Below are 26,840 nucleotides of genomic sequence, written 5' to 3' on the forward strand. Positions count from 1 at the left end.
CTTCTTCGATCTGTCCTATAAAAATGGCAATGGGTAGGGTATGGTAAGGTACTATAATACTCATCCACATACCCGTGTTTTAAAAAAATACCCATATCCAGCTCCATACCCGCGTGGGTATAAACATTAATCCTTGTATTCGTACTCTTTGGGTACCTATATACCCATATTGTACCTATTACCTGCACTTATTTGAGAAAAAAATATTTATAAAGAAAAATTTATTTATATAATTTCACATAAGTAGCATAATAAGACACAAATTCAATCTGTAGTTGTCAGACAAGATCACAAGTGCTAATTAGACAAACATGGGTGGCCCTTCGTGTTAGATCACTTGGTGACCTCTTGTGACAATATTGACAACTAATTCTAATAAATAAAGTTTCATAGTTGTTAGGTTTTAACTAGATAGACATTTGAATGAGAATAGAGTTAGGACAAAGAGTTTAAGTACTAATAACGAAAAGTGAATACATAATTTTTTTTTTAACTTTTGAATTTGAAATTGTAAGAAAAATAATAAATTTAATTGAAATAATATAATATAATTAATATATATTAATACTAGTATTTTTAACTCATATAATATACGAAAATATTTTGTCAAAAATACAAATTTTTAAAAATTATTTTAATAAATTAAATATTTATAATGTATATAAATTTTAAAAGAAAGAATTTGAATAAAAGATAAATGGTCACAATAAAATTTTATACTAAAGAAATATATGTGTATGTAAAAAAAATTGTATTTTTTATCTGAAGAAAAATTAACAAATAAAAATTAATAATAATTTTTTATATTTTATATCTTTTCAAAAACTTGTTTGAACGTAAATAAATAGTAAGAATAATATTATTTAGATTCAATAGATTATAGTTTGCTTGTAATATATATGTTGCATAGAAAAATATTATTTTAAAGTAAAATATAAAAATAAAATTTAAATATCATCAATAAATAATAAGTATACGGTAATAGTAGGTGATTGTAAAATTTATAAAATATTTACAATATGTTTATTATTTATCATTTACTTTATTATTTAAATATCAATATAATTTTATTAACAAAAATATTTGTGTAAAAAATATTTTATGTATGTCATATATAAATAATATTTAAAAAAAAAGTCAATCTCATATCAAGTATGTAATAATTAAATTGTATTAACCTAATTAAATGATATAAAATAGTAAATAAATTTTTCTATTAAAAATACAAATAAAAAAAAATTTGGTTTACTTTGTTATTAAATATATTTTTATATTAATCTTATATAACTTCACATAAGTAATATAATAATATAAATTTACGAGTTTTTACCTACACCCATATTGTACCCATATAGCAAGTAAATACCCTACTCATTGTGGGTAAATTTTGTGGGTGCCCATCAGGTACTTTACCAATCCCTATTGTCCTAGAGTTAAAGTTTATTCCTTCTTATTTTCTTTTCCTATGATTTTCTTAAATCATTGCTCTTAGACTTGAGTGCAGAGGTCCCAGTTACAAAGCTGTAAATTTTGGAGACAAACCCAGTATCAAATTATAACAAAAGTCCATTGAAAATATGATTTTAGATTTTGTTTGAGAACTTAGAGAAAGCTAGAAGAAAAAAATTTGAAGGATAAAGGAGAAGACAGAAGAGTTAATAAAAAAAATTAAATTAAAGAAACTAAAAAATATAAGCTTGAGATTGGAGGTGAGACGTCCCTATTTTCAATAAGTATTTCTTAATGTTATCCCATTTCTTGTGGTGAATAAGGAATAAAATAAAGCGTTTAATAACTACTCAATTTCAAATGTATACACATCAACGTGCATATTATATTTATGTCCTCAAACACAATATTTAGAGTATATAATATAATATTACATACCGTCTAGATTATTCTCAAAATTATTTAACTACGAAACATTACAAGGAAGGATAACAGAGTAGGATAGTATACTACACATAATACATAGATAAACTAAAATCCTCCTCTCCTCTTGACTCCTTCCTTATTCATCCAATCCCCCTGGAGGAGGGTCGAGATCAATGCCAAGGTATGCAGCTATATGGCAGAGAGGAAAAGGGACATCCACTCTAGCTTCTCCCTGTATAATAGTAGGACTAACATAGGGATTATTAACAGTAGATATAGTTAAGATAATAAAGCCTTGAAATATGATGGTCTGATTGGAGTCATTGAAACTCCACTCTCCAGTCCCCATACTAAAGGTCATGGTACGCGTAGGATTAATTAGTGCACCTTCATTCATTCTACATCCATATACATTTTGGACACATCATAGAAAAAGATAGGGGTGAGTACGAATATTCATAAACAATCTAATAGACAATACTCATGTTTAAACGAACAAAACATCAATTAGACATCAACAATACCAAACATTAAACAATATGTTTGTTTAAATGAACAAAATAACATTCAAAGCATTAAGCAATAATCATTTAGTATCTTTTATTTTCGAGTCTTCCATGGAGTAATTAATTAATTATCCAACATTTTAATTTCAGGTTGAGATTGAGAGTTTTGTGTCTGCAATCCAGCTAGTGTCATAGGAACATCTTTCCCTTTTATCGGAGACAGAACATAAGTGCACAATTCTCACTTTATGATCACTACCAGCAGCCCACACTCAAACCAATCTTAGTATGCTCTAGTGTCTGTCAGGATAGGCTAGCAAAGTTCCCACTGCCTACGACACAAGTTAGCTAGACTTGATCCCTTGTAAGTTTTGGGCACTATCCTATTCCCTATGGTAATACCAACACTATTTGCTCCTCGCCTGTACCGTGGCTTATTCAACCTTTTTCACAATCATAAACACAAATAATACCATAGCCATTGATTGTCTAACAGACATATTATAACATTTCTATTTCAAGAGAACAATCAATTACATCGACATGGCTAACAATCAAAATTTTTCAGATTTCATGAACTAGCTTGTAAAATTCATAATTAATTTGATACAAGTCCAAACATCATGAAATCACCAAGGTTTTCTTCCTTTAAATGTCTACTGTAATATAAAATTACAGTAAAAATACAAAAGCTTCCAAAGAATTAATCAAGTCTCAGCTTACCTCTGCTGCTCTCAAATCATTTCACTAAACAGTCAGCATATTGTAAAATTCATAATAAATTCAATTCTCATCCAAAACACATGAGACCAGTGAGATTATTCTCATTAACCTGTCTACATTCATGTAAAAATACTTCCAAAATAAAACTATTCCCAGACATAAATTCGTCCTTTAATTTCTCGGTACATGTCACAGAGTAGCACAATTTAACAACAACCTATTGGAAAAATCATAAGATATTCGATTCACCACCAAAATTCATGAAAAAAATGGCATTCTTTCACTTTGGTTATCCAGTTTCATCTAAAAATATAATTAAAAATTTATAGCTTCCATATTCCAGAATAAGTCCTAAATATTCTCTATCACTCACAGTAACACACTTCTCAGAATCAGCTAATTAGAAAAGTCATAATTATTTTATTTTAAGTCAAAAATTCATCAAACCAGTGAGGATATTTCTATTATAGTATCTATTTTTACAAAAAAATAACAATAAAATAATTCCACTTATACATTTTAAAAAGAAAAGAGATTTCTCAGTAGCATGCACAAAAGGTTACCCTCATACAACAGCACCTTGAGAAAATCATAAGTAATTCATTTTAATTCCAAATTGATCAAACTCAGTGAGCATATTTTCCTTATAAATTATAATTTAATAAAACAATATAAATAAAATACAATTACACTTGAATTATAAGAAGAAAATGATTTAAAGTACGCAGTTCTCAGAAAACATTTACACCTAACTGAATATTCAAAAATTCATAACTATTTTACTTCAATTCCAAATCAAGTGAAACCAGTGAGTATACTTTCATTAAGAAGTCTATTTTCGTAGAAAAATATCAATAAAATAACTCTCCAAACACACAGTGAGACGAAAATAAATCAAGATATACTGCTCCAGAATACCATTTTCATGCAACAGAAATTTATAAAAATCATAACTAATTAAATATAAACCCAATTAAAATAAACCCAGCGGGAAAATAATATAAATTTTACTATCTTCATGAATAAAATACTAAAAAAACACTTTTAAATATTTTCTTATATTTTACATTATTTACACTTTAATCTTTATATTTTATATTAATTGAGAAAAGGTCCTTGTCTCCAATTTGGTAAGCATCAAATTGTCCATTATGTCTTCCATGTGTTCAAGGTTATTAATTCATGTCCAAATATGGTCCAAATCATTCTCTTGGTCCTACCACACTTGTGGACAAGGATCTTGCATATCTAAGGTATTTTTGGTCCAAGTCCATGGTATCTTCCTATTTTTTAGGTTCAATCTTTCAAATTTATTATTTTAAAGCTTGTTTTCATCATTTGTTCATGTAGTCCATAGGTCCAAATATGTCCAAAAGTCCAAGGGTCTTCATCATGGTCACTTTCCATTTTTAATCCATTTCCTTTTAGAAGTTTCTTTCATAATTGTTTTTTCAAAAATGCTTTAGAAATTTATTTTGACTCCAAAATAATTTCAATCCAAAAGAAGATCATGAATACAACTTAGATACCATCATAAAAATAAGTCACAAAATGAAACATGCAAGATTTTCATGCAACCAACCACATAACAAGCAAAGTCATCATTAAACACTTTGTGGTTCTTAGTGATTTTCTTAATCAAAATTTTAATCATGGATTCATCAACACACACAATTTCAATCACAACCAAAAGGGTTAAGGCTCCCCTTGACTCAAAACTATTTAGACAAGGTATTCCCCTTGATTATGAAAAGTACCATCTCCCCTTACTTGGTGTTTTTGGGTTGATCTTGCCTTGATCTTTGGGTGATCCTTCTCCTCTTCCCTTTTGCTTTATTTCACCTCTTGGAAGTGAGTATCTCCTTCCTTGGCCTCCTACTTCCTCAAGTGCCAAATATTATACAAAAAGAAAGTTGGGGGCTTGGTTGATTTTGTGGGGTATCTTGGTGTTTTTGGTGAGGTTAAAGACTTGATTCAAGATCCTTATGGTGGGGTACTGGGTGATCTAACTTGTAGGGTTCAAGTAAAGTGTTTGAGATAAGCTTGGATGTGTATAGAGAGAATAGAGATGAAGAAGAAGTAAAGAGCTCTTGGTTGTATGAGAATTAGAATGAATGGTCTTTTTCTCCTTCATGCATGGCTTTATATAGAAAATCTCTTCATGTTGGCCCACTCCCATGCATCTCACAGTTCCACCCTCTCTCACACAAGTCTTGATTTTCAATTTTAGTTCCTTTTTGGCTTTTTCTACAAGCCTACTCATGTGCACATTTGTAAATGTCCAAAATTGCCCCTTTCATAATAGTTTTGTAATTCTAGTTAGATTTTAACTTTCCTAGTTCCATTTCAACCATTCTAATTACTTTTTGAAACCTATTTATTTCAAATCCAATGGCTATGGTCATGGTCCAATTAAATCCATTGGATGAGGATTAGTCCACAAATTATTCATCATTAACCTTATCTTCTAGAATACTTATCTTGTTCTTTTGGATTAATTTCATTGGTTCTTATGGAATATGCTCATCCAGCTGGGACTAAACCATAAATGACCTTATCCCTTAATCATGATTAGTCTCACATGGCTCTAAAGGGTCACATGACTCCTTACTACCATTCCTAACCCACTTTCTTTCATATACACTTGGTTTTTGGTCCTCTTTTTGGGTGATTTTTGGGTAATTTCTATACTTGCTTTTTTGGGTATAAACTTGCACGTCTATAACCTTTACACATGGGCCATCTATCATAAAAATTTCATAATTTATCTCCTTCATTTGATTGTCCAAAATGGGCCTCCATTCTAGGTGTTTCTAGGGGTATTTTGGTCATTTTAGTTAAATTTTAGAATTTTATTTATTTTCCATTTTTGGATCTTCCTAAATTTCTTATAATTCATAAAAATATTTTAGATATTCTAAAATGTTAAATAAAATTTTTATTCCTTTTTTATATTACTCGATTATTTACCGATCGAACTTGTTTCAGTAAATTTTACTAAAAAAAAATTCTAGTTCTCAAGTCTTTTTGTATTACTTACTTTTAATTAAATAAGGTTAACACACTACAAAATCATTTATGAAATGAGAAAAATTTGAGGTGTTACAGGAGGGTTTATAAACTGCTCTTTTTATCTAAAAACTCCTGGATAAAAATAATCATCATAAATAAAATCTAACTCTGAAACAAAGGTTAAGGTTATGAAATATTCTAAAACACACATTTTATCTTTCTTAAATTTCTATCAATATAAATATATTATCAGTTTGGATTGCCTTGATTTGGTTCAATTTTAGCCACAGGAAACAAAAATTAAACTGCACCACGTAAGAAATATGATTCTTTTTCCATCTTTTGTCAAATCAGTTTGTGTTTTACTTTTTAATAGATTTAGCATTTTAAAAACAACTTGATGCATTTTTAACACCTTCACTCGTTCTAAAAAGTTAGTAATAAAACAATCCACAAACTTGTTGTATCCAATTAAATATTTCTAATCTACTTATAATTTGTGCACTCTAAATTGCAACACATATTCATAGACTGAAAGTTTATAACCTTTTAGCTTTGAAGTTTACAAGTTCGCTCCAAGATTTTAGTTTGTAGCTTAAAACTTTAAATTTTTGAATAAATTATATATTAAAATTATCTAATAATTATTTGTGAACTACATTTAATTATCACTTTATCTTTTTAATAAAAATATGCTAATTCATAGAATGCATAAGTAAACCTGATGATTAATTCTATCAATTTGGATTTAAGTATATGTAATTGATTAATGTAGATTAAAGTGTTAGTCTTAGCTATAATGTTATTATTTTATATATTTAGATAAGTCGATCCCCTTTGATGAATCATATAATAACATGAGTTATTGCATAACCTGTCCAATTGAAAATTATGATATGAGAGAATGAACTAAAGAGAAAAATCTAACCTATTACTTTCCATATAATTCAAAGTTTAAATACAACGTTTTTTATTCTAAAAGTTATGTCTTTCATAAGTAAGTTTAAAATTTTTATAATTATCTTATGTGTTCTAATTTTACTAATCTCATTTAAACAATTTTTTATTAAAATTATTTTATAAAAAAAACTACAAATTTTTTAGTAAAATACAAAAATGTGTTATCAAAATTTATATTAGAATTGTAAGTGTGGATTATTCAACTTTGTAAATATTTGTTTATCAAATTATTTACATAAAAATAATTTATTTTTCCTTTCTAGTAATACTTGAATAAAGAAATATTAAAATAAATTATATTCTTAAATTTATTAATTAAAAATTATTTAAATAAACAATTTAATTGAATGCTTATCTTAACAAATTATTATATGAGAGTTTATGACATGGATTTGATCACAAAGTTTATTAAAAAAATTTAAAAACTTATTTGATATGTTATGATAACTTTTCTTTGTCCTTACATTACCTGAAGAGTTGTACTCACATGTCTCATACATTTTTATAAACACTTTTTCTGTAAATCATCGAGGCCGCTGCCAATCTTGACGATGACTTTATTATGTGCGAATGCTTCTTCCTCGAAATAAAACAAATACAACTTATTTTTTAGTATATTTTTATAATTAGTTAACTTTTAAAAATTAATTCATAAGATATGTATTTCATTTTTAAAAAATTAATAACAAATATTTTTATTTTACAAATGTGGTAGCCCATACGGCTTTACTATGTATCTGTATTATTAGATTAAAGATAAGATCCAACCATTAAACGAATAAATTATTGAAGATTAGATGAAACCATTGAATTAATAATTATGGGTTGACTGACTCAACTAATTATATTTGCGCCTTTTGCTGGGTACACGCGAATAGGGTTTTTGCTTCCGTTCCCAATCCCAAAATTCAATAAATATTTACGAAAAGCTTAAAATGAATTGAATTGTGATGCATTTTAATTTTTACAAAAATAATTATATAATTTTAATTTAAAATACTGACATGGTTATATGCATTAAAAAAGAATATGATAAAGTTTTAGGATACGTTTGTTTCTCTTTCTAAAAAAGATTTTCTGTTTTTAAAAACCAAACTTGCTTTCCTTTACCAAACGCGTGAACCACGGGGTGGCCTACCTATGGTATTCATTTCGTAATATAGATCTGTGCTCTATTCCTCACTGTTTTTACACATTGCATTCCTCTCTTTCCATATCAATATCAACCCTTCTTCATCATTCTCTTTCACTGATGGCTAAGTTTGAGTTAGTTCCATTTGCTGTTGCTTCAAACCTCATTCACAGGTTAGCTTCCCATTTTTTTCTTGAATTTTAACAAAATTTAGCGTATATTTCGATTGTTGTTCGAAGGCTTCGTACGTATGTCTAAAAACTCATAGGTTACTCTGAGTTGTGTTAAGTTTAAATGCGTTTGCTAACTCATAAACTTAGTACCAAATACACTGTTAATCATGTGTTTTTTCAATTCTTTCATGTAAATTGTTTAGTTTCCAGTTTAGTTTGTATTTTATTTTATTGTTCTAATCTCTGTTTATTTTAGATTTCTCTTAACTTCTAATTGTTTTTAACAGTGTTTTACGTGTGTTTTTAAATTTCTCTTGTATTTGGCATGTGAAGTTTATTTTGTTATATTGTTTTATAGTGTTTTTATCTTTTAACTGTTAATGGAATACAAGCCACTTAAAAGATTTTTTTTAAAAAAGGTTAAGCCTTGTTATATTACATTTTTTTTTTATATTTCTAATACATTTTAAGGTTTTTGTAAAACATTTAAACACTTGTATGTTGTAATTTTATTTTATTTTATTTTTTTTACCTATAGTCTAATTTTCATTTAAATGTCTTAATTTTTTAAAATATTTTTGAATTTTACTTTTTTTTAAATATGTTAAAGTTGTTTCATTAAAATTTTGTATTGTGTGAAAATTTTTTAGTCTTGTTTCATTATTTGCTACCGAGACAAACTTTTAGAACAAGTGTTTACTTTTTCATGAAAAATTATTGAGTTCATTAACCAATTTTAAAATTTAACAAAAAAAATGTAAAATTTATTAAAAAGGTTATTTTGTTTACATAATTTCAAATAAGTACTTAACAATGCTTAAACAAAATATTTAAAAGGGAAAAAACTGAGATGCATTTTACTTTTCTAGTAGAAGAAATTTGCATAATTTTAAAATATAAGAAAGGGTAGTGTAATATATTGTTCAGAATTTTTGTTTATTATTTCTTTATCAATCATGACTCTAATATTTTAATAAATTAGTCAAAATAAATATTGGATAGAATCAAATTACATTAATCATTTTTCTAAAAATATTGATAACATTTCTTAATTACTACCACAAATTAATCATAATAGTAAAAATATAATTTGACAAAATTTTCAAAACAAATTAGTTAAATATATAAAGATAAATTAATTTGTTAGTCATTATAATTTATTTTATATTTTTAAATAAGTTCATGCAGAATTTAAATGTTCTAAAGATAATTTAATGTAAAGGATATCACCAATAATAATATGATTTAAAAAAGTATTTATGAAAGATAAGTATAGTAAATGAAAATATATATAAAAAATAGATTATCAAATTATTTAAAAATACTATGTTATTGATACATATTAGACACATAACGGTGTAAGGATACAACCATTAAACGAATATATTATTGAAGATTAGATCAAAGCATTGAATTAATAATTATGGGTTGACTGACTCAACTAATTATATTTGTGCCTTTTGCTGAATACATATGCGAATAGTGTTTTTGCTTCCATTTCCAATCTCTAAATTTTGAAACATCAAGTAGCCTTTTGTAGTCTTCTCTGATCATTCTAAGGATGGCTGAAAAAATTCCATTTGCTTTTACTTCAAATCTCATTCACTGGTTTGTTTTCGCAGCCTTTCTTCAACTTTAACTCAATTTAGCTTTGCTTTCAATTGCTGTTCCAAGGCTTTCACTGAACGTCTTAAAATTCACTGTGTTGTTAAACTCATAAACTTAGTACCAAACACACTGATAATCATGTGTGTTTTTTATTCTTTCATATAAATTGTTTAGCTTGTATTTTATTTTATTTTTCTAATCTCTGTTTGTTTTAGATTTCTCTTAACTTCTAATTGTTTTCAACACAGTTTTATGTGTGCTTTTAAATTTGTCCAATGTTTGACATGTAAGTTTATTTTATGGCATTGTTTTATAGTATTTTATATCTTTTAACTGTTAATGCAATATAAGCGACCTAAGAGATAAAAAAAAAAAAAAAGTCTTACAATTTTACAAAAAAATTGATATTTCTCTTTATTTTAATTTAATAATTTTATTTTTATGCTTTCTTTTATCTTTTTTATAAATACCTTCTTCTTCTTTTTGCATAGTTTTCAATTGTCGTTTATTTTGTTTTTTGAGTTTTAACCATTCACTTTTTATTTTTTCTCAAGTTAAGTTTCTAACTTTTTTAAAAAAAAAAACAAATTAGTATTTAATGTTTGTGTGCTGATATCATTTTGGAATTTCTACTTTTCTACTGAATTATATTTTAACTGAAATCAAAGCAAATAATATCATATTATTCTTTTAACGAAATATCACTTTCCAATTAATAAATTTATTAGAATAAAGTAATCGACTTGATATCAGGTCATATCTAAAATTTTAGAATAACTATTTTGTCTCCCATAAATCAGGTCTTAATTAAAAAATCTAATACCTAAAATTCTAATAATAATATGTTCTCTTTTATCTATTAATATATTATTTGAAAAATATTTTATTAGAATAGATAATGTCATGTAAATAATCTTCTCCCAGAGCAGATGCATACATCATGATATTCGTATTTCTATTTTGAAATTATATTTCTCTTCCCATAAATATCGGGCTGAACCAAATTACATCATTGGTTTTTTTTTATATAAATAATATAATTTTAAAACTATTTTTTTAAAATAAACTTAACTAAAAACTATATTTTTGTCTAAAGTTTTTTTTTTGTCACGTTTGTATTAGAATTCCTCGGACAATGTTATTTTTATTTTTAAAATAGTATCACATGTATCAAAATGATACTCACTCCTGACACGTATCAAGTGTAGAACAAGTATCTTCACTTTTTGGACCATAGTGTTATCATCAACTTTACAATGATACTGCTATCTACGTGTTAGGTGCGATACTACATAAGTTATCGACATGTTACATTTATTTAAAATTAATTTAACAAATATTTAAATTTAAAATTTAAGATTATAAATTTCAAAAATACTTAAGATTTAAATTTAAAATTTTTTAAGATTCTAAATTTTAAAAAAAAATTAGAACTTGTAAGAATTTAATTTTAATTATAGTATTAATGATTAATAAAAAAAAAGTTGTGATAAGTCTAATTGACATTTTTTATAAAAATATAAATTAAATTTATAATAGATTGAGTTATAAAATTAAATATTTTAAAAATAAGATTATGAATTTCAAAATTAAATGAGAAATAATAAATTATAGTATTAATTTTTAGTAAAATAACTAGTTAAAAAAAAGTTTAGTTAAAATAACATGCATAAAAATAAAAATTAAATTTATAATTATCTGACTCACTAAAATTATAAATTTTTAAACATTATTAGAAATTGTAAGATATTTATTTTACTTTTAATATTAATTATTCTAAAGATAATTTTAATAATTTTTATTCATAATTTTAAATACTTATTAAATTATTTTTAAATATTTTAAATAAATATCGTGTGTCAATATCTAATGTAGTATCACACCTACGTGTAAATAACAGTATCGTCATAAAGTTGGCGATAACACTATCGTCCTAAAAGAAGTGATACTCGTTCTGCGCTTAACACGTGTCTTCACAAGAGTGAGTATTGTTCTGATACGTGAGATATTACTTTAAAAATAATAAAAAATTGTATTGTTCGTGGAACTCCAATAAATCTATTGAGGTGACAAAAAAATGTCCAGACAAAAAAATAGTTTTTAATTAACTTTATTTTAAAAAGTAATTTTTTAAATAATATTATTTATATAAAAAAGTCTACATCATTCAGTTTTTTAAAAATATTGATTAAAGATATGTATATTACATTACCCTCATTTCTATTTTAAAATTATATAACATCTTCTCACAAAAGAAATTAAAATGCATTATATTTTAATTTATTTTAAAGTTTTGTAAAGCATTGTTAAGCACTTGTATGTCCTAATTTTATTTATTTTTTACTGATAGTCTAATCTTCATTTAAATGTCTTAATTTTTAGATTTATTTTTATTTTATCTTTTTTTTTACTAATCAAAAGGCCTAAAATGTCTAGAAAAACAAAAATTAACTTCCTATTCTAGGATTACAAACATCGGAATCCAAACTAAGAAAAGAAGCTAAGGTAGAGGACTTTATCTAAATAAGAAAAATATACTGCAGAATCAAGACCAATTTTGGCAAGCATATATGTACCCTTATTTTACTCCCAAAGAATGTGCCTAAATCTAATGAAAGAGATACATTTCAATATATTCCTAATTACACCAATCAAATTGAAATAATGATAGTTACAATTTTGTGTATTTAGGATGACTTGCAAGGCATCCTTAGAGTCTATTACAATCCAAATAACTTGAATATTTTTCTAGGTTACTAATTGCAAGCGAAATAAGAGACAGTGACGCTTCAAGAGTTTATAGGGCCTAAAGCAAATATAAAAATAAAACTTTTATTAATAAAAATAAATTTTTTTAATTATTATAATTTTATTTAAAATTTATTTTTTAAACTTTTTATGATGCAAAATTATTTATAAAATTGTTGTAATTAATTTTATTTAATATTTTATTTTAATAGATAATAAGCTAATTCATTTAATCTTTGTTGAGATATTACTGATCTTAAGTAAGTTTTTATTAATTTTAATTTTGAAAAACTTCTTTCAGCTGAAGCAATTAATATTGAAATTGTTAACATTATTCTCTAAGCTATATATATTTAGAAAAGAATATATTCTTTTTATATAATTAAGAACGTCAATTTGTTTATCATATTCCAATTTTATATTTTCTTTTAAGATATTTAATTCTGAAAATAAATCTAATCCATCAATATCCAAGAAATTATGATGTTTCAAAGATTTTTCAAGGTTTAGACATTTTTCTTTCAAAATTATACTATCTAGTGACTTTAATTTTTTAATACTAAATAAAATGAAAAAAAATAGCTTCATACATTTTAAATTGTTCAAATCTACTTTAAAGTGCAACAATTGCTTTATCTATAATATATAAAAAGTAATCAATTCTAAATCATTCTTGACGAGATTTTACAATTTCATTCTTAACACTTTCTTGAAATTGTTTCTTTCTACGACTAATATGTTTTTAGTGAAACTTAGGCTCTATATCCATTTCAAAAGTAATTTCTTTGGCAGAAGTACATGCATTTTGAATTTCATTTTTCCTATACTTTTCAAAAAATGAAAGAAGACCTTCTAATTCATTTTTATAAATTTATCCAGAGTTTCTTTTTGTGATTCAATTAAAGCCTCAGACTCTTATTTTTTCTGAAGTTTTGAATGGCCTGATTCATATTTTCTAGTTGACATTTATATATTTTTATATGAATTTAAAATTATAATATATAAAGTACAGAATATTCTATTAAAAAAAAGTATGAAATATAAATATATAAAATAAAACTAAATTAAAACAATAAAACTTAATTGTCAAAAAAATAAACTTGCACTTGCAGTCTCTTCACCTCCAAAAGTGCAGCTTTGCAGAGAAAACCATGAAATACTATTTGGTAGGTGTGGTGGATAATGAAGGCTGAGTCATGGAGGAAAGACTCTTGTACCAGTGCCCCTGCATTAGAAAAATAAAAGACTTTGCTTCCTTCTCCACTTGCACTATGAATATTCGCTTCCATTCCACCTCGAGACTGTTGTTAGTAAAAAAATACAAATTGAAGTAAAGCAAGAAGAGAAGAAGAAGAGAGTAGTTAGAAAAAAGAAGAAAGAAACAACAATTAAATAAAAAGTAAAAAACTGTTCAGTTTTTTTTTTTACTATTCAATTATTATTTTTAAAAAAATAAAGTAAAAAAACGTTTATTATTGATTGGTTAAGAGTTACAACTCATTAAATGTTATTTGTAATATCAATAAAAAGTTAATAATTACTTAAAATATTTAAAATAAAAATATTTTTAAATTTAATTTTTTTAATTTTTTAAAAGTATATTAAAACTAAAAAAAAAAAATTTGGGGGCTAAAGCCCTTGCCTTACCTGCTCGGGCTTTAGGCCGCCCCTAATAAGAGACCCCACAATTCTGCCTCTAATAGTCTACAAAACTCAAAGAATCCAGCAACAAAGTTCTCAGTTGTTGTCTCTAATTAAACCTTCACATCTTACACTCTCCATAGCCTGGGACGCTACCCCATAAATATTCAAATTCAAATGACCCTGAGGAGGAGGAAACCACCTATCCTAGACTTGGCTATTCTGCAAGTGGTTAGCTGCTTTAGCCTTACTCCTGAAACAACAAATCAAGTAATCAAATTCATGACATATTTTATGATATAAAGAGCTAGGAGAAATTACTGAATTTTGAAAGATGGCACTGTTCCTTTTCTTCCATATATATCAAACTACCATACCAAATAACCTATTCCAACTAGTTATATTTCTTTTACATCTTTCTTCATTAGTCAGTAACCTACCATGGGCCACCTTACATAAAAATAGGGCAATCCTAGGAGGTTCATCTCATTCCAAACAGTTTTTAAAATGTTATTATTCCAAGAATGCTGCTGCCTGTTGGATAGGAGAAATCAATAGATTAAAAGCAATTTTAATTGAGAGGAGCACATTCTAGAGAAATTCAAAAATGAAAAGTCTTGACTTGGGGTTTAACTTGGGCTCTGAACTCACAAATAGAAGTAGGGAAATTATTCTTACTGTAACGTCCCGAATTTGGTAATATTAATTATTATTATTTGTATAAATTTAAATGCGTATATATGTGTGTATAAGTGTAAATAAATGTAGTAAATTAGCATTGAATTGCGTAACAATGGTGTTTTGTGTGTAATGAGTATGAATATATGTACATATATGTATGTTGTGGATGTGTGTATATGTATATGTGTATGCATGACTGGATAGGGCTGAAATGGGTTAAGTGCCTAAGTACAGGGTGTAATTCTGGGTTGTCCTCGCTGCAGTGAGAGGGCTCTGGGAGGAAGGACCAAAATTGTCGTCTTCTCGCTGTAGCGAGAGACGTCTTGCTGTAGCGAGAGTATTGCGACCAAAAAAAGATTTAAAGGGAGTTAGGGTTCGGGGAGGATTATTTCTCCCTCTCCCTTCGAAATTCCTTGGATTCCCTCATTCCCAAAGCCTTATTCCACCGATTAATTGCCTCCAAAGCCGTTTGGGAGCTTGATTGAAGGTTGAATCCGTGTGGGGAACACTTGGAGGTGAGTTTTAATGGTTAGGGTTCCGTTTCTCATCTCCTTTTCTTTGTTTCTGAGTTTCCTTGGGTTCTCATGGAGTTTCTCCATGTGTTTAGGAAAAAATCCATGAAAGGGAACACTTCTTGGTGGATTTAGCGTGTGAGACGTCAATCCAAGGTAAGGGAGGACTCTACCTTATCTCAATGTATTAAAATTCTTGTGTGTTTCAACGAATAATGCAATGTGGCTAAGATAGAGAGTAGGAATTGTGTGTTTGATGGAAATATTGGTGTGCAATGTGATGTGTGTTGGAATAGTTGGGCCCCGTAGGGGTGATTGTGTGTGATAAAATGTCGTTGATTGGTGAATTAATAATATTTTGAATAAATGAAGGCTATGTGCCGTATATTGTGGATAAAATACAGGCTATGTGCCGTGTGCAAGCATAAATATTGCGTGTGTGAATGAAATGTATGTGAATGGGGCGTGTAGCGTCGTTATAATGTGCTGTGAATGGTTCAGCGATACACTGCGGGTGTGGAAGATGAGGATGGTAGAAATACCTTGGGGAGGAGAGAGTGGTGGTGACATCGACTACGGAACGGGTGCACCACAGGTCACACACTCTCTTCCTGACTAGACCTCTGACCATTACCTTTGCTGAGCGACCTGTGACTGCCCACGTGGTATCCGTGAGGCGGGGGTAACCGGCAACCATTCATGCTGTAAATCTGTTATCACAGTTGGTTGGCATGCATATGTATGGGTTTATGTATTGTACTTATGGATGTGAAATACTGCCAATGCCGTGAGTGCATCGGTGTTAAAATTGACATGAGCTGTGTGATAATGCTGCTTGTGATTGTGTTTGTTTAATGTATTGGAAATGTTCTGGAGGTGAGACTCTACGTTGATTGTGTGTTTTTGGGTAGTGTAGAGTACTCACCCTTACATTCATTTTTTAGGTAATCAAGACGATCAGCACCAGACTCAGTGAAGGGATGGATAGACTGCTATAGGACTTAGCTTTTATTTTGAAATTGTTGTAACTAAACTAGTCTTGTAGCAGTCATTTGATATTAATTTGTAACCCTTCCCTTATTTTGAAGTATTTTATGAAAATCGGTTATTCGAATTTGCGAAATTCTTATTAAATTGAAATTAAATTTAAGGTGTTACAATTTTAGTATCAGAGCAGTTCATCCAAACCGGACTGGGGTATCAGGCTGAAGCGTCCAAGATAAGTGTTGATTGTTTTGTTTGCCTGAATTATAATGTATAAATTGATCTAATGTGTTGGAATGTGATTGCTGACTTGTTGTAGCTAGATTGAATATGTCTCGTAGAGGTAGAGGTAGAGGAGCTAGAGGTACCAATGACCTCATGGAACGCATGGCTCAGATTCTGGAAGCAATGGTGCATAATCAAGGCGGAGAGCCGGCTGAGTATCGAGGGTTATCTGCCTTTGCTAAGCATGATCCTCCAGAGTTTGAGGGTGGATTCAACGCCGAAGGAGCTCAACGATGGGTAGCCAATGTGGAGAAGATCTTTAATACAATGGGGGTGCCGAGAGGAGAACAAGGTTGCCTATGCCACCTATTTGCTGTGTGGGGAGGCTGAGGACTGGTCGAGGTTTGCCGATCAGACCCTGCCACAGGAAGATGGCTACATCCAATGGGAAGCATTCAAGATCATCTTCCTAGGGAACTACTTTCCCCGAGATCTAAGGAAGCAGAAAGATAAGGAGTTCCTTGAGCTAAAGCAAGGAAACATGACCGTGGGGGAGTATACAGCTAAGTTCCAAGAGTTAATGAAGTACTGGCCTCATTATCAGTATGGTGATGGAGAGGAGGATCTGTGTGCTTAGTTTGAGCATGGATTGAGGCCGAACATCCGAGCTGCGGTTAGTGTGTTTCAGCTGACAGATTTGCCTTCCCTGGTGAGCAAGAGTAGAATCTTTGAAGCAAACTCAAGAGGGAAGACGGTGGACACTAGGGGAGCCGGTCCAGTGAGGCAAGATAGAAGACCCCTAGGTTCTCAAGGGGACTGTACTCGGGATCAAATAGCTCGCAGTCTCGAGGGAGTTCATCTCAAAAAAAAAGCAGTGGGAGTGCTTCAGGATCAAGCTCTTTCAGAGGGCCGCTCAAGTGCTTCAGGTGTGGAGGGCCACACATGGTGAAGGACTGCCCACAGCCGAGGATAACTTGTAACAACTGTAGAAAGTCGGGACACGTTGCTAATGAGTGTTGGACCACTAAGAGAAGCGGTAGTGCAAGTACAACTCAGAGGCCGGAATTAAGAGGAAGTACGGGGCAGAAGCCGAGCATTCCTGGTAGAGTCTTTGCTATGAGTGGGGCAGAGGCTTCACAATCTGAGGAGCTGATAAGAGGTAAATGTATAATTAAAGGCAGATTACTTGATGTGCTGTTTGATTCGGGTGTTACGCACTCCTTTATATCTGTAGACTGTGTGAAGAGTCTGAATTTGTATGTGATTGAACTGCCGTGTAATGTTGTGGTGACTACCCCTACGGGTAAACAGGTTGTGACGTCATGGGTATGTTTGGGGTGTTCCATAATGGTACATGGTAGGAAGTTTGAGGTGGATTTGATTTGTTTACCTCTTTGTCAACGGGATGTAATTCTGGAAATGGGTTGGCTTGCTGCCAACCATGTGCTACTAGACTGTAGGATAAGACCTTGATCTTCGGTGAGACAATGACAGACGTTCCAAGACTTATGAGCCAAGGTGCATGGGAGAACACAGTGAACGGCAAGGCCTTTATGGTAATGTTTTCAATGGAGGCCAAAAGCATGGTGGAGCCAGAGTATATTCCAGTGGTAAGGGATTTCTTGGTCCCCGAGGATATTTCTGAGCTACCGCCTGAGAGGGAGATAGATTTTGCTATTGACCTCATTCTGGGAGCAAGTCTGATTTCTGTGGCGCCTTATAGGATGTCACCGGTGGAACTGGCAGAGGTCAAGAAGCAAGTGGAAGACCTATTGCAGAAACGGTTTGTGAGACCGAGTATGTCACCGTGGGAAGCACCAGTGCTCTTGGCGAAAAAGAAAGATGGAAGCATGAGGATGTGTGTAGATTATCGACAATTGAACAAGGTAACGGTCAAGAACAAGTATCTACTTCCAAGGATTGACAATTTGATGGACCAATTAAGGGGAGCAGCAGTGTTCTCAATGATTGACCTGAGGTTGGGGTATCATCAGATCAGAGTAAAGGATACAAATATATCTAAAACAGCGTTCAGAACGCAGTATGGTCACTACGAGTACTTGGTTATGCCGTTTGGAGTGACCAATACACCTGCAGTGTTCATGAACTACATGAACATGATCTTCCACGAGTTTTTGGATAAGTTTGTGGTAGTGTTCATTGACGACATCCTCATCTATTCAAAGACTCAGGAAGAGCATGCCGAGCACTTAAGGATTGTCTTGCAAATTTTGAGGGAGAGACAGCTGTATGCAAAATTCTTCAAGTGTGAGTTTTGGTTGTCAGAGATCCAATTTCTGGGACATGTAGTGTCGAAGGAAGGAATCATGGTAGACCCTGCAAAAGTGGAAGCAATGGCTGAGTGGCCGAGGCCAAGGAATGTGACAGAGGTGCGCAGTTTCCTCGAATTGGCAAGCTATTATAGGAAATTCATTGAGGGATTTTCTAAGATAGCGTTGCCCTTAACGAAGTTGACCCGCAAGGGAAAGGAGTTCAAGTGGACCAAGGGGTGTGAAGCTAGTTTCTTTTAGCTGAAGATAAGGCTGACTTCGGTGCCGGTGTTAGCGCTGCCCAACTCGGAGCAGAAATTTGATGTGTATTGTGATGCATCTGGGCAAGGACTTGGTTGTATTTTAATGCAAGACGGGTGAGTGGTCGCCTATGCGGGAGATAGTCAGGCTGCATGGAGTGCCGACTAGTGTGGTGTCAGATAGGGATCTGAGGTTTACCTCGAGGTTATGGGAGAGCTTGCAATGGGCGTTGGAGACTAAGTTAAGATAAAGCTCGGCTTATCACCCACAGACTGACAGTCAAATTGAACGGGCTATCCAGTCCCTAGAGGACTTGTTGAGGGCTTGTGTGCTCGAGCAGCAGGAAACTTAGGAAGAGTGCTTGCCGCTAGTGGAATTCACGTACAACAACAGTTACCATGCTAGCATTGGAATGACACCATTTGAGGCCTTGTATGAGCGGAAGTGCAGAACTCCGTTGTGTTGATACGAAACCAGAGAGGCGACTTTGTGTGCGCCGGATATGATCCAAAGGCAGAATGAGCAAATCAGAATCATCAGAGATAAAATGAAGGCTGCCCAGGATTGACAAAAAAGTTATTATGATAAAAGGAGGAAGCCATTGGAGTTCCAGGTGGGTGACCATGTGTTTCTGAAGGTCTCACCTGTAACCGGAGTGGGGAGAGCTCTGAAGTCTCGGAAGTTGTCCCCTAAGTTTATTGGGCCATTCGAAGTGCTGAGTAGAATTAGTCTCGCGACGTATCGGATAGCATTGCCTCCGAATCTCTCGAATCTACATCCAGTGTTCCATGTGTCACAACTTAGGCAATATGTGTCAGATCCTTCCCATATGATTGATCTTGACCCAGTTCAAGTAAGAGAAGACTTGTCGTATGATGTGTACCCAATGAGGATTGCGGATCATGGTGTTAAACAGCTGAGGGGTAAAGAGATATCATTGGTGAAGGTAATTTGGAGCTCGAGTGATGAAGGAGATGCCACATGAGAAACAGAAAGTAGAATGAGAGAGTTATACCCAGAGTTGTTTGGGTAATTCATGTGCGGGGTTAGTTGAATTTCGGGGACGAAATTCCTAAAAGGAGGGGAGAGTTGTAATGCCCCAAATTTTGTAATATTAATTATTATTATTTATATAAATCTAAATGCATATATATGTGTGTATAAGTGTAAATAAATGTTGTAAATTAGCATTGAATTGCGTAACAATGGTGTTTTGTGTGTAATGAGTATGAATATATGTACATATATGTATGTTGTGGATGTGTGTATATGTATATGTGTATGCATGATTGGATAGGGTTGAAATGGGCTAAGTGCCTAAGTATAGGGTGTAATTCTGGGCTGTCCTCGCTGCAGCGAGAGGATTCTTGCTGTAGCGAGAGGGCCCTGGGAGGAAGGACCAAAACTATCGCATTCTCACTGTAGCGAGAGATGTCTCGCTGTAGCGATAGTTTGGGATGCATTTTTGGATGTAGTCTTGCTATAGCGAGATTCTGCAGAAACCAGGGTGCAGTTTCGTTTGAGATTTTTGCTGCAGCGTGGGTCACTTCCGATTTTATTCTTTATTAAAAGGGTTCATTTTACAAGTTTACAATCACCAATAAAGGATACAAATCATTTAGCACCTTAAAAATTAGTAATAGAAGCAGGTCCAGTAGATTGACAATTGTTACATTGAAAAACTAATTCTTTAAAAAATAAAGAAGGAAACATACTTTTATAAAATTTAAAAGGTAAATTGACCTAGATGTCTTTGATGAAGCTAAATTTGAGAAGAGTTATACTTAGATTAAGAATGGTTACAAAAATTGACTCCTCTTTCAAACTTGTTTTGAACTTTAATTTTCATTGACGAAAGGTAATATAACCCTCTCCATTCCTTAGTAATTCCAATTATCCTCCCTAAAATAAGATTTTGAAAATAACAATGAAATGAAAAATTCTAAAGAAGTGTCTGAAGTGTAAGATTTAAATCCAATTCAACTCAAAATTATTTCTATAATTTTATTTTAAATCTTAAAATTCATCTCATTCAATGTTGGGAGATCATTTGATTGAGCAGAAACATTTATAACACTAGCAATAGATCATGTAAGAGAACAATATAAATCAATTACATGTTCACAGTACAAATAAATATATTCAAGAAAACAATTGATATAGTAGACCCGTTACAGGATACCGAACACAAGCATTGACTCTTATATTTTGTACATAGAAATCAACTAGTAAGTGGTACTCTCAACGCAATAATTAAATATTGACAATAAATTTTATCAAACAATAACCTTTATTTGAACCAGACTATTACTCACATGAAAAATACCCTTATAATTGTTACATATTTATCATCATAAAAATATTATTATTGAGCCAAATTGTATCTTACTTTGGGCTGAGTACAATGCACATAAATAATCTCATACTAATATTTATGTAATTTCAATCAAATTAATTTCTACAACAGTGATTACTTTGGTAACATATTGCATCAACTAATATAATCAAAATTAGAAGACAAATACCAACAAAGGGGTCTATTATATGTCAAAATTGCAATCATCAAGATGGGGTTCCATACAATCGGCTTTTATACCACTTGTTGAAAATTTCTATTAATCCTAATAGAGTTTCATACAAACTAAATACCACATTATACTAGATTACTAAGAGAAGAAATGAGTTTTACGAATACCTGGATTTATATAACTTTACAAGATAAACGCGCGGCAAAATATAAACCTCTAGTACAATGATGAACAAGATCCTTTGGTGCAATGGACTTCCTCAACCAAATCACCGTATTCCTTTGTTAAGGTATGATATTTTCTCTTTCAATGGAGAGAGAATAAACTGTTTTGACTTGGTGTTAGATATCATAACCACACCTTCTATTTTAGACTTAGTAGGTTCCCATTATCCTCTAATAAGTTTAAACCTGATTTTCATTTATTAAATCGATATTACCTTTATTAGTAGTTTAAAGGGTTTAGTGAAATTAGATTATTTATATTAATTTCATATAAATGTAAATATCTCATGTAAATATTATAAATAATATGTAGTACAACTAATATTATGAGAAATATAAAATTTCTCAACATTCATTTCACATCTCATTCACAGGTTGGCCTCCCCAGATTTTATTGAATTTGGAGAAAAGTATGATGTGAAGGAAGAGTTGGAAGAGCTTAAGAAAACAATTGAATCTATCAACGATGTGCTCCTTGATGCTGACCACAAACAAGATCAAGTTCGCGTGCGAAATTGGATAATGCACTTCAAAGAAGTACTTCATCACGCAGATGACTTGTTGGATGACCTTGCTATCGAATTCATGCGACACAAATTGGATGCAGGACACGGAAAACAAGTAAACAAGGTGCTTTGTTCGTTCTCATCTTCAAATCGAATTGATTTTCCCATTCAAATGGCTGAAGAAATTAAAAAAACACGAGAAAGTTTTGATGTTTTAGTAGAAGGCATGTATAAATTGAATTTATGCCCAAGATCCATGGTGGTTAAGCAAATTGACAGTGGATGGAGGGAAACATGCTCCTTTGTGTTAGAATCTGATGTCATTGGAAGAGATGATAGTAAAAAGGAGATTATTAGTCTGTTGAAACAACCTCATGAAAACCAAAAAGTTTCTGTGATTGCCATTGTTGGCCTTGGTGGGTTGGGGAAGACAGCTCTTGCACAATTGGTATATAATGACTTGAAAGTGCAGAATTTTTTTGAAATGCAAATGTGGGTGTGTGTCTCTGATAACTTTGATGTCAAAACTATTTTGAAGAAAATACTAGAATCATTTATTGGTGACCAAGTTGAAGAAAAGTTATCATTAGGCAACTTGCAAAGAAAACTTCATGGAAAAATTAGTGGTAAAAAATATTTGTTGGTCCTGGACGACATTTGGAACGAGAGTTATGACAAATGGGCTGAATTGAGAAAGTACTTGATGTGTGGCGGGCAAGATAGCATGATTTTAGTGACAACTCGAAGTGAAAATGTAGCAAAGGCAATGACTGCTAGCACTTCCTATCCTTTGAAAGGTTTGACTGATGAAGCATCTTGGAGTTTGTTGAAGAACATTGCATTTGAGGATGATTCTAGAGGAGTGAATCAAAATCTAGAATCAATTGGAGAAGAAATAGCCAAAGAATGTAAAGGGGTTCCATTGGCAGTTAAAGCGCTGGGAGGCCTGTTACGAGGACAAAATGAACAAAGTGAATGGGAGAAGGTTTTACGGGGTGACTTCTGGAGATTATGTGAAGAGCAAATTAGTATCATGCCAATTCTAAAACTCAGTTACCAAAACTTGTCCCCGGAAATGAGACAATGTTTTGCTTATTGCTCTTTATATCCGAAAGATTCAAGAATTTTAAAGAAAGAGTTGATTCAGTTATGGATGGCACAGGGTTATCTTATATGTTCAACTAAAGAGCAGCACATGGAAGATATTGGTAACCAATTTGTAAAGATTTTTTTGGTGAACTCAATTTTTCAAGATGCACTGAGTGATGAATATGGTGAGATCATTGGTTTTAAAATGCACGATTTAATGCATGATCTTGCAATACTTGTCGCTGGCAATGATTGCTGTTACTTGGATAGTAAGGCGGAAAAAGTTGAAGGCAGTCCTGTGCACGTATCACTGGAATCTGATGAGGCCATTCATTTGTTGAAATCATTAGACCCAAGCAGGCTGAGAACTTTGATTTTGCCAAATGTCTTTCAAGAGGAAGAATATTTGTCGGTTATTACGAACTTCAAATACTTACGTGTCTTGCAGATGCACCAAGATTGCGCCTTCAATCTCTCAGATTCCACTGAAAATTTGAAGCATTTAAGATACCTTGCTTTGGGAGAACAAACAAGTTTTCCCAAATCTAAGAGCAATCTTATTTTCCTGCAAACATTAAAATGGTGGAATTGCGATGAAGGATCACTTTTCGAAGTGGTCAACAAATTAGTCAATCTGAGATGGGTTGAGGTTGACTACCGCTCCTTGAGTAAGATGGCAGTTGGATGGGGAAAATTAACCTCGTTGCAATTCTTACCCATCTTTGTCGTCGCGAGAGACAGCAAAGAAACAAAATATGGCACACTAAATGAATTGAAGGACTTGAACCTAAGAGGCACATTAAAAATTAAGCATCTCAATCGTGTGAGAGACGTGGCTCTGGAATCACAGGATGTAAATTTAAAAGACAAAAAATTCCTTCAATCCTTGACTCTAGATTGGAAATCGCGTCAAAGAGAGCTCGGTATCCGTAACAGTGACAGCTTAGAATTATTGGAAAACCTTCAGCCCCACCATAATCTTAAGCGATTGACAGTGATGAATTATCCAGGCATGCTTTTCCCTAATTGGCTTTCGCTTCTCACAAACATTGTTGACATTTCTCTCCGTGGGTTTGATAATTGTAGCTGTCTCCCTCCGTTGGAACGTCTCCCGTCCCTGAAGTCACTTGGGATAGTAGGTCTTGATGAATTGGAATACATATATCTTTATGAAGATTGTTTAGCAGGAACCTTCTTCCCCTCTTTGGAGAGCCTCATCTTAGCACATTGTCCTAAGCTTGTGGGATGGCGGAGGCCGGGAGATGATATCAATGATTCCCGTGATCTCTGCTTATCTCTCTCGTTTCCTCATCTTTCTCAACTAAGTGCCTCTTATAGTCCACGGTTAACTTGCATGCCTACTTTTCCAAAAGTCAAGGTTTTAGAAGTGTATGAATGCAGTCCAGAGCCATTAATAGCCACATTAAACACAGCGTCAACATGTTTAGCTGATTCATCTTCCTCGGCTGCTCCTCTTTCTATGCTCGAAAATCTGACGATTTCTATGAAATTACCAAAGGGTTGGATGCAAAATCTGACTTCTCTCGAGTTTCTTCAAATTGGATGGTGTAAAAGTGAAACGCTTGACGAATTTGAAACTGCGTTTAAGGACGACACCAACTGCCTCCCCACTCTGCGACAAATCAGCATATATAATTGTGCTAACCTAAAGGCTTTGCCAGGTTGGATTTGCAACCTCTCATTGCTTCAACATATCAAAATCTCATGCTGCCGAAATTTGGCATCTTTGCCCGAAGGAATGAGGCGTCTTACCAATTTAAAGTTCTTTGAGGTCATGAATTGTTCCCTCTTAATTGAAGAATGCAGAAGAGAGAGAAGTGCTGCTCAAATCGCACACATCCCACACATTAACCTTAATGATGATGACGATTACTGATCATAAAGGTACTGATTCCCTTTTCTGTGGTTTTAGTGTAAATGTCGGGTAAATCAAGAATTATTGAGCTATTTCCTTTCGGATTTGGATAACTGCGCCTTTCCCTTACCTATTTTGTAATTTCGCTTAAATGCACATATTTTTGCTTAAGTAAAAATATAAAATTTTATTTAAATACACGGTGCAGTTTTTGCGTGAACTGCACTTAATCTGAATCCTTTCCTTTTTTAATAAAATACTTTTAACTATTTTTTGAGTTAGTGTTCATTTGTTTCAAAGATAAATTGAAATTATCCTTCATATATTTAATGTTAATAATTTTTTTTCTTTTTTGATTATTAAAAATAACTTCTAAATTAAAATTTATATAATTTAAATAATTTTTTAAATACTGGATCCTTTCTTTTTCTAATAAAATACTTTTAACTATTTTTTGAGTTAGTATTCATTTGTTTCAAAGATAAATTGAAATTATCCTTCATATATTTAATGTTAATAAATTTTTCTTCTTCTTTGATTATTAAAAAATATAAATTTTAAATTAAAATATTATATAATTTTAAAAAAAAATTAAATATTTTATTATTAATAATAAATATTCTATTATATTAATAAGATTAAATTAAAGAGAATTTTTTTTACAAATTATAAACTAATTATAAACTTAGTTCTTCCTTAAAATTGATATGTAGCTTGCATAATGCAAGCTTGGATTGTGTTGGTTTTGGAATCTTTCTCTCAACCATCGAGATGAGCTAAAAGAAGAAAAAAGAGTTGAAAAAAATATTAAGGATTCAACAACATCAAAGGAAAGTAATAACACCAAAAAACAATAGATTTAGGTTAGTGCTCTCTAAACCTTTGATTGTGTGATAACTATATATTGTTGTAAGAACTACGGAATTCAAGATCAATGAAAATAGTAATTCCATAATAGTTATATTAAAGATAGAAATTACATAATAGATTGATATCTAATAGTTGGTATCAGAATGTTGGTTGTGAATTTCATGATTCTTTGTTAATTTTTTTTCCAAATTACATGAACCCTAGGAATTTTGATAATTAGGGTAGCTAATAATTATGATTATATGATGGATGTAACACCCTCATTTTTGTTATTTATTAATTTGATATTGTAGGATAATTATTGACGTATGTTGTTTAAAATTAAGGAAGTTTTAGGAGTATGGGTTGTAGGATTTTTCACTGTAACGAGATGTGTCTCGCTGTAACTAGAAATGTCATCCAAAAATTAGGCTCTTTGAAGCCTTCTCGCTGTAAT

At 31.3% G+C, this 26,840-nt stretch overlaps 4 protein-coding genes across 4 annotated transcripts; all 4 read left to right on the forward strand.

Annotated features, from left to right (window-relative positions):
* The first annotated feature begins 16,885 nt into the window (after window positions 1-16,885).
* LOC113850698 lies at window positions 16,886-17,417 on the forward strand. Its single transcript, XM_027481259.1, has 2 exons — window positions 16,886-17,077; window positions 17,166-17,417. The coding sequence occupies exons 1-2, from the start codon at window positions 16,886-16,888 to the stop codon at window positions 17,415-17,417; spliced, it is 444 nt and encodes a 147-aa protein (XP_027337060.1).
* A 305-nt stretch (window positions 17,418-17,722) lies between these two features.
* On the forward strand, window positions 17,723-18,253 carry LOC113850699. The gene has a single exon (XM_027481260.1). The coding sequence runs from the start codon at window positions 17,723-17,725 to the stop codon at window positions 18,251-18,253; it is 531 nt and encodes a 176-aa protein (XP_027337061.1).
* Window positions 18,254-19,441: 1,188 nt separating this feature from the next.
* On the forward strand, window positions 19,442-20,296 carry LOC113850700. The gene is made up of 3 exons (XM_027481262.1): window positions 19,442-19,503; window positions 19,620-19,692; window positions 19,949-20,296. The coding sequence occupies exons 1-3, from the start codon at window positions 19,442-19,444 to the stop codon at window positions 20,294-20,296; spliced, it is 483 nt and encodes a 160-aa protein (XP_027337063.1).
* A 2,274-nt stretch (window positions 20,297-22,570) lies between these two features.
* LOC113850701 (putative disease resistance protein RGA3) lies at window positions 22,571-25,555 on the forward strand. Its single transcript, XM_027481263.1, has one exon. It carries the CDS (start codon window positions 22,586-22,588, stop codon window positions 25,553-25,555), a length of 2,970 nt encoding a protein of 989 aa, XP_027337064.1. The 5' UTR covers window positions 22,571-22,585.
* Window positions 25,556-26,840: the final 1,285 nt, after the last annotated feature.

Source organism: Abrus precatorius, unplaced genomic scaffold (genome assembly GCF_003935025.1).
Source record: "Abrus precatorius isolate BTA unplaced genomic scaffold, Abrus_2018 Scaffold9, whole genome shotgun sequence".
Classification (NCBI taxonomy): domain Eukaryota; kingdom Viridiplantae; phylum Streptophyta; class Magnoliopsida; order Fabales; family Fabaceae; genus Abrus; species Abrus precatorius.

Excerpts from the sequence above, each read along its gene's own strand:
- LOC113850699 (XM_027481260.1), top strand. The coding sequence starts at position 17,723 with ATGGTGAAGGACTGCCCACAGCCGAGGATAACTTGTAACAACTGTAGA.
- LOC113850701 (XM_027481263.1), top strand. The coding sequence starts at position 22,586 with ATGCACTTCAAAGAAGTACTTCATCACGCAGATGACTTGTTGGATGAC.
- LOC113850698 (XM_027481259.1), top strand. The coding sequence starts at position 16,886 with ATGTCTCGTAGAGGTAGAGGTAGAGGAGCTAGAGGTACCAATGACCTC. Across the intron at positions 17,078-17,165 it reads CCGAAGGAGCTCAACGATGG|GCTGAGGACTGGTCGAGGTT; the intron begins GTAGCCAATGTG and ends CTGTGTGGGGAG.
- LOC113850700 (XM_027481262.1), top strand. The coding sequence starts at position 19,442 with ATGCGGGAGATAGTCAGGCTGCATGGAGTGCCGACTAGTGTGGTGTCA. Across the intron at positions 19,504-19,619 it reads GTGTCAGATAGGGATCTGAG|AGGACTTGTTGAGGGCTTGT; the intron begins GTTTACCTCGAG and ends TCCAGTCCCTAG. Across the intron at positions 19,693-19,948 it reads TTGCCGCTAGTGGAATTCAC|GTCTCACCTGTAACCGGAGT; the intron begins GTACAACAACAG and ends GTGTTTCTGAAG.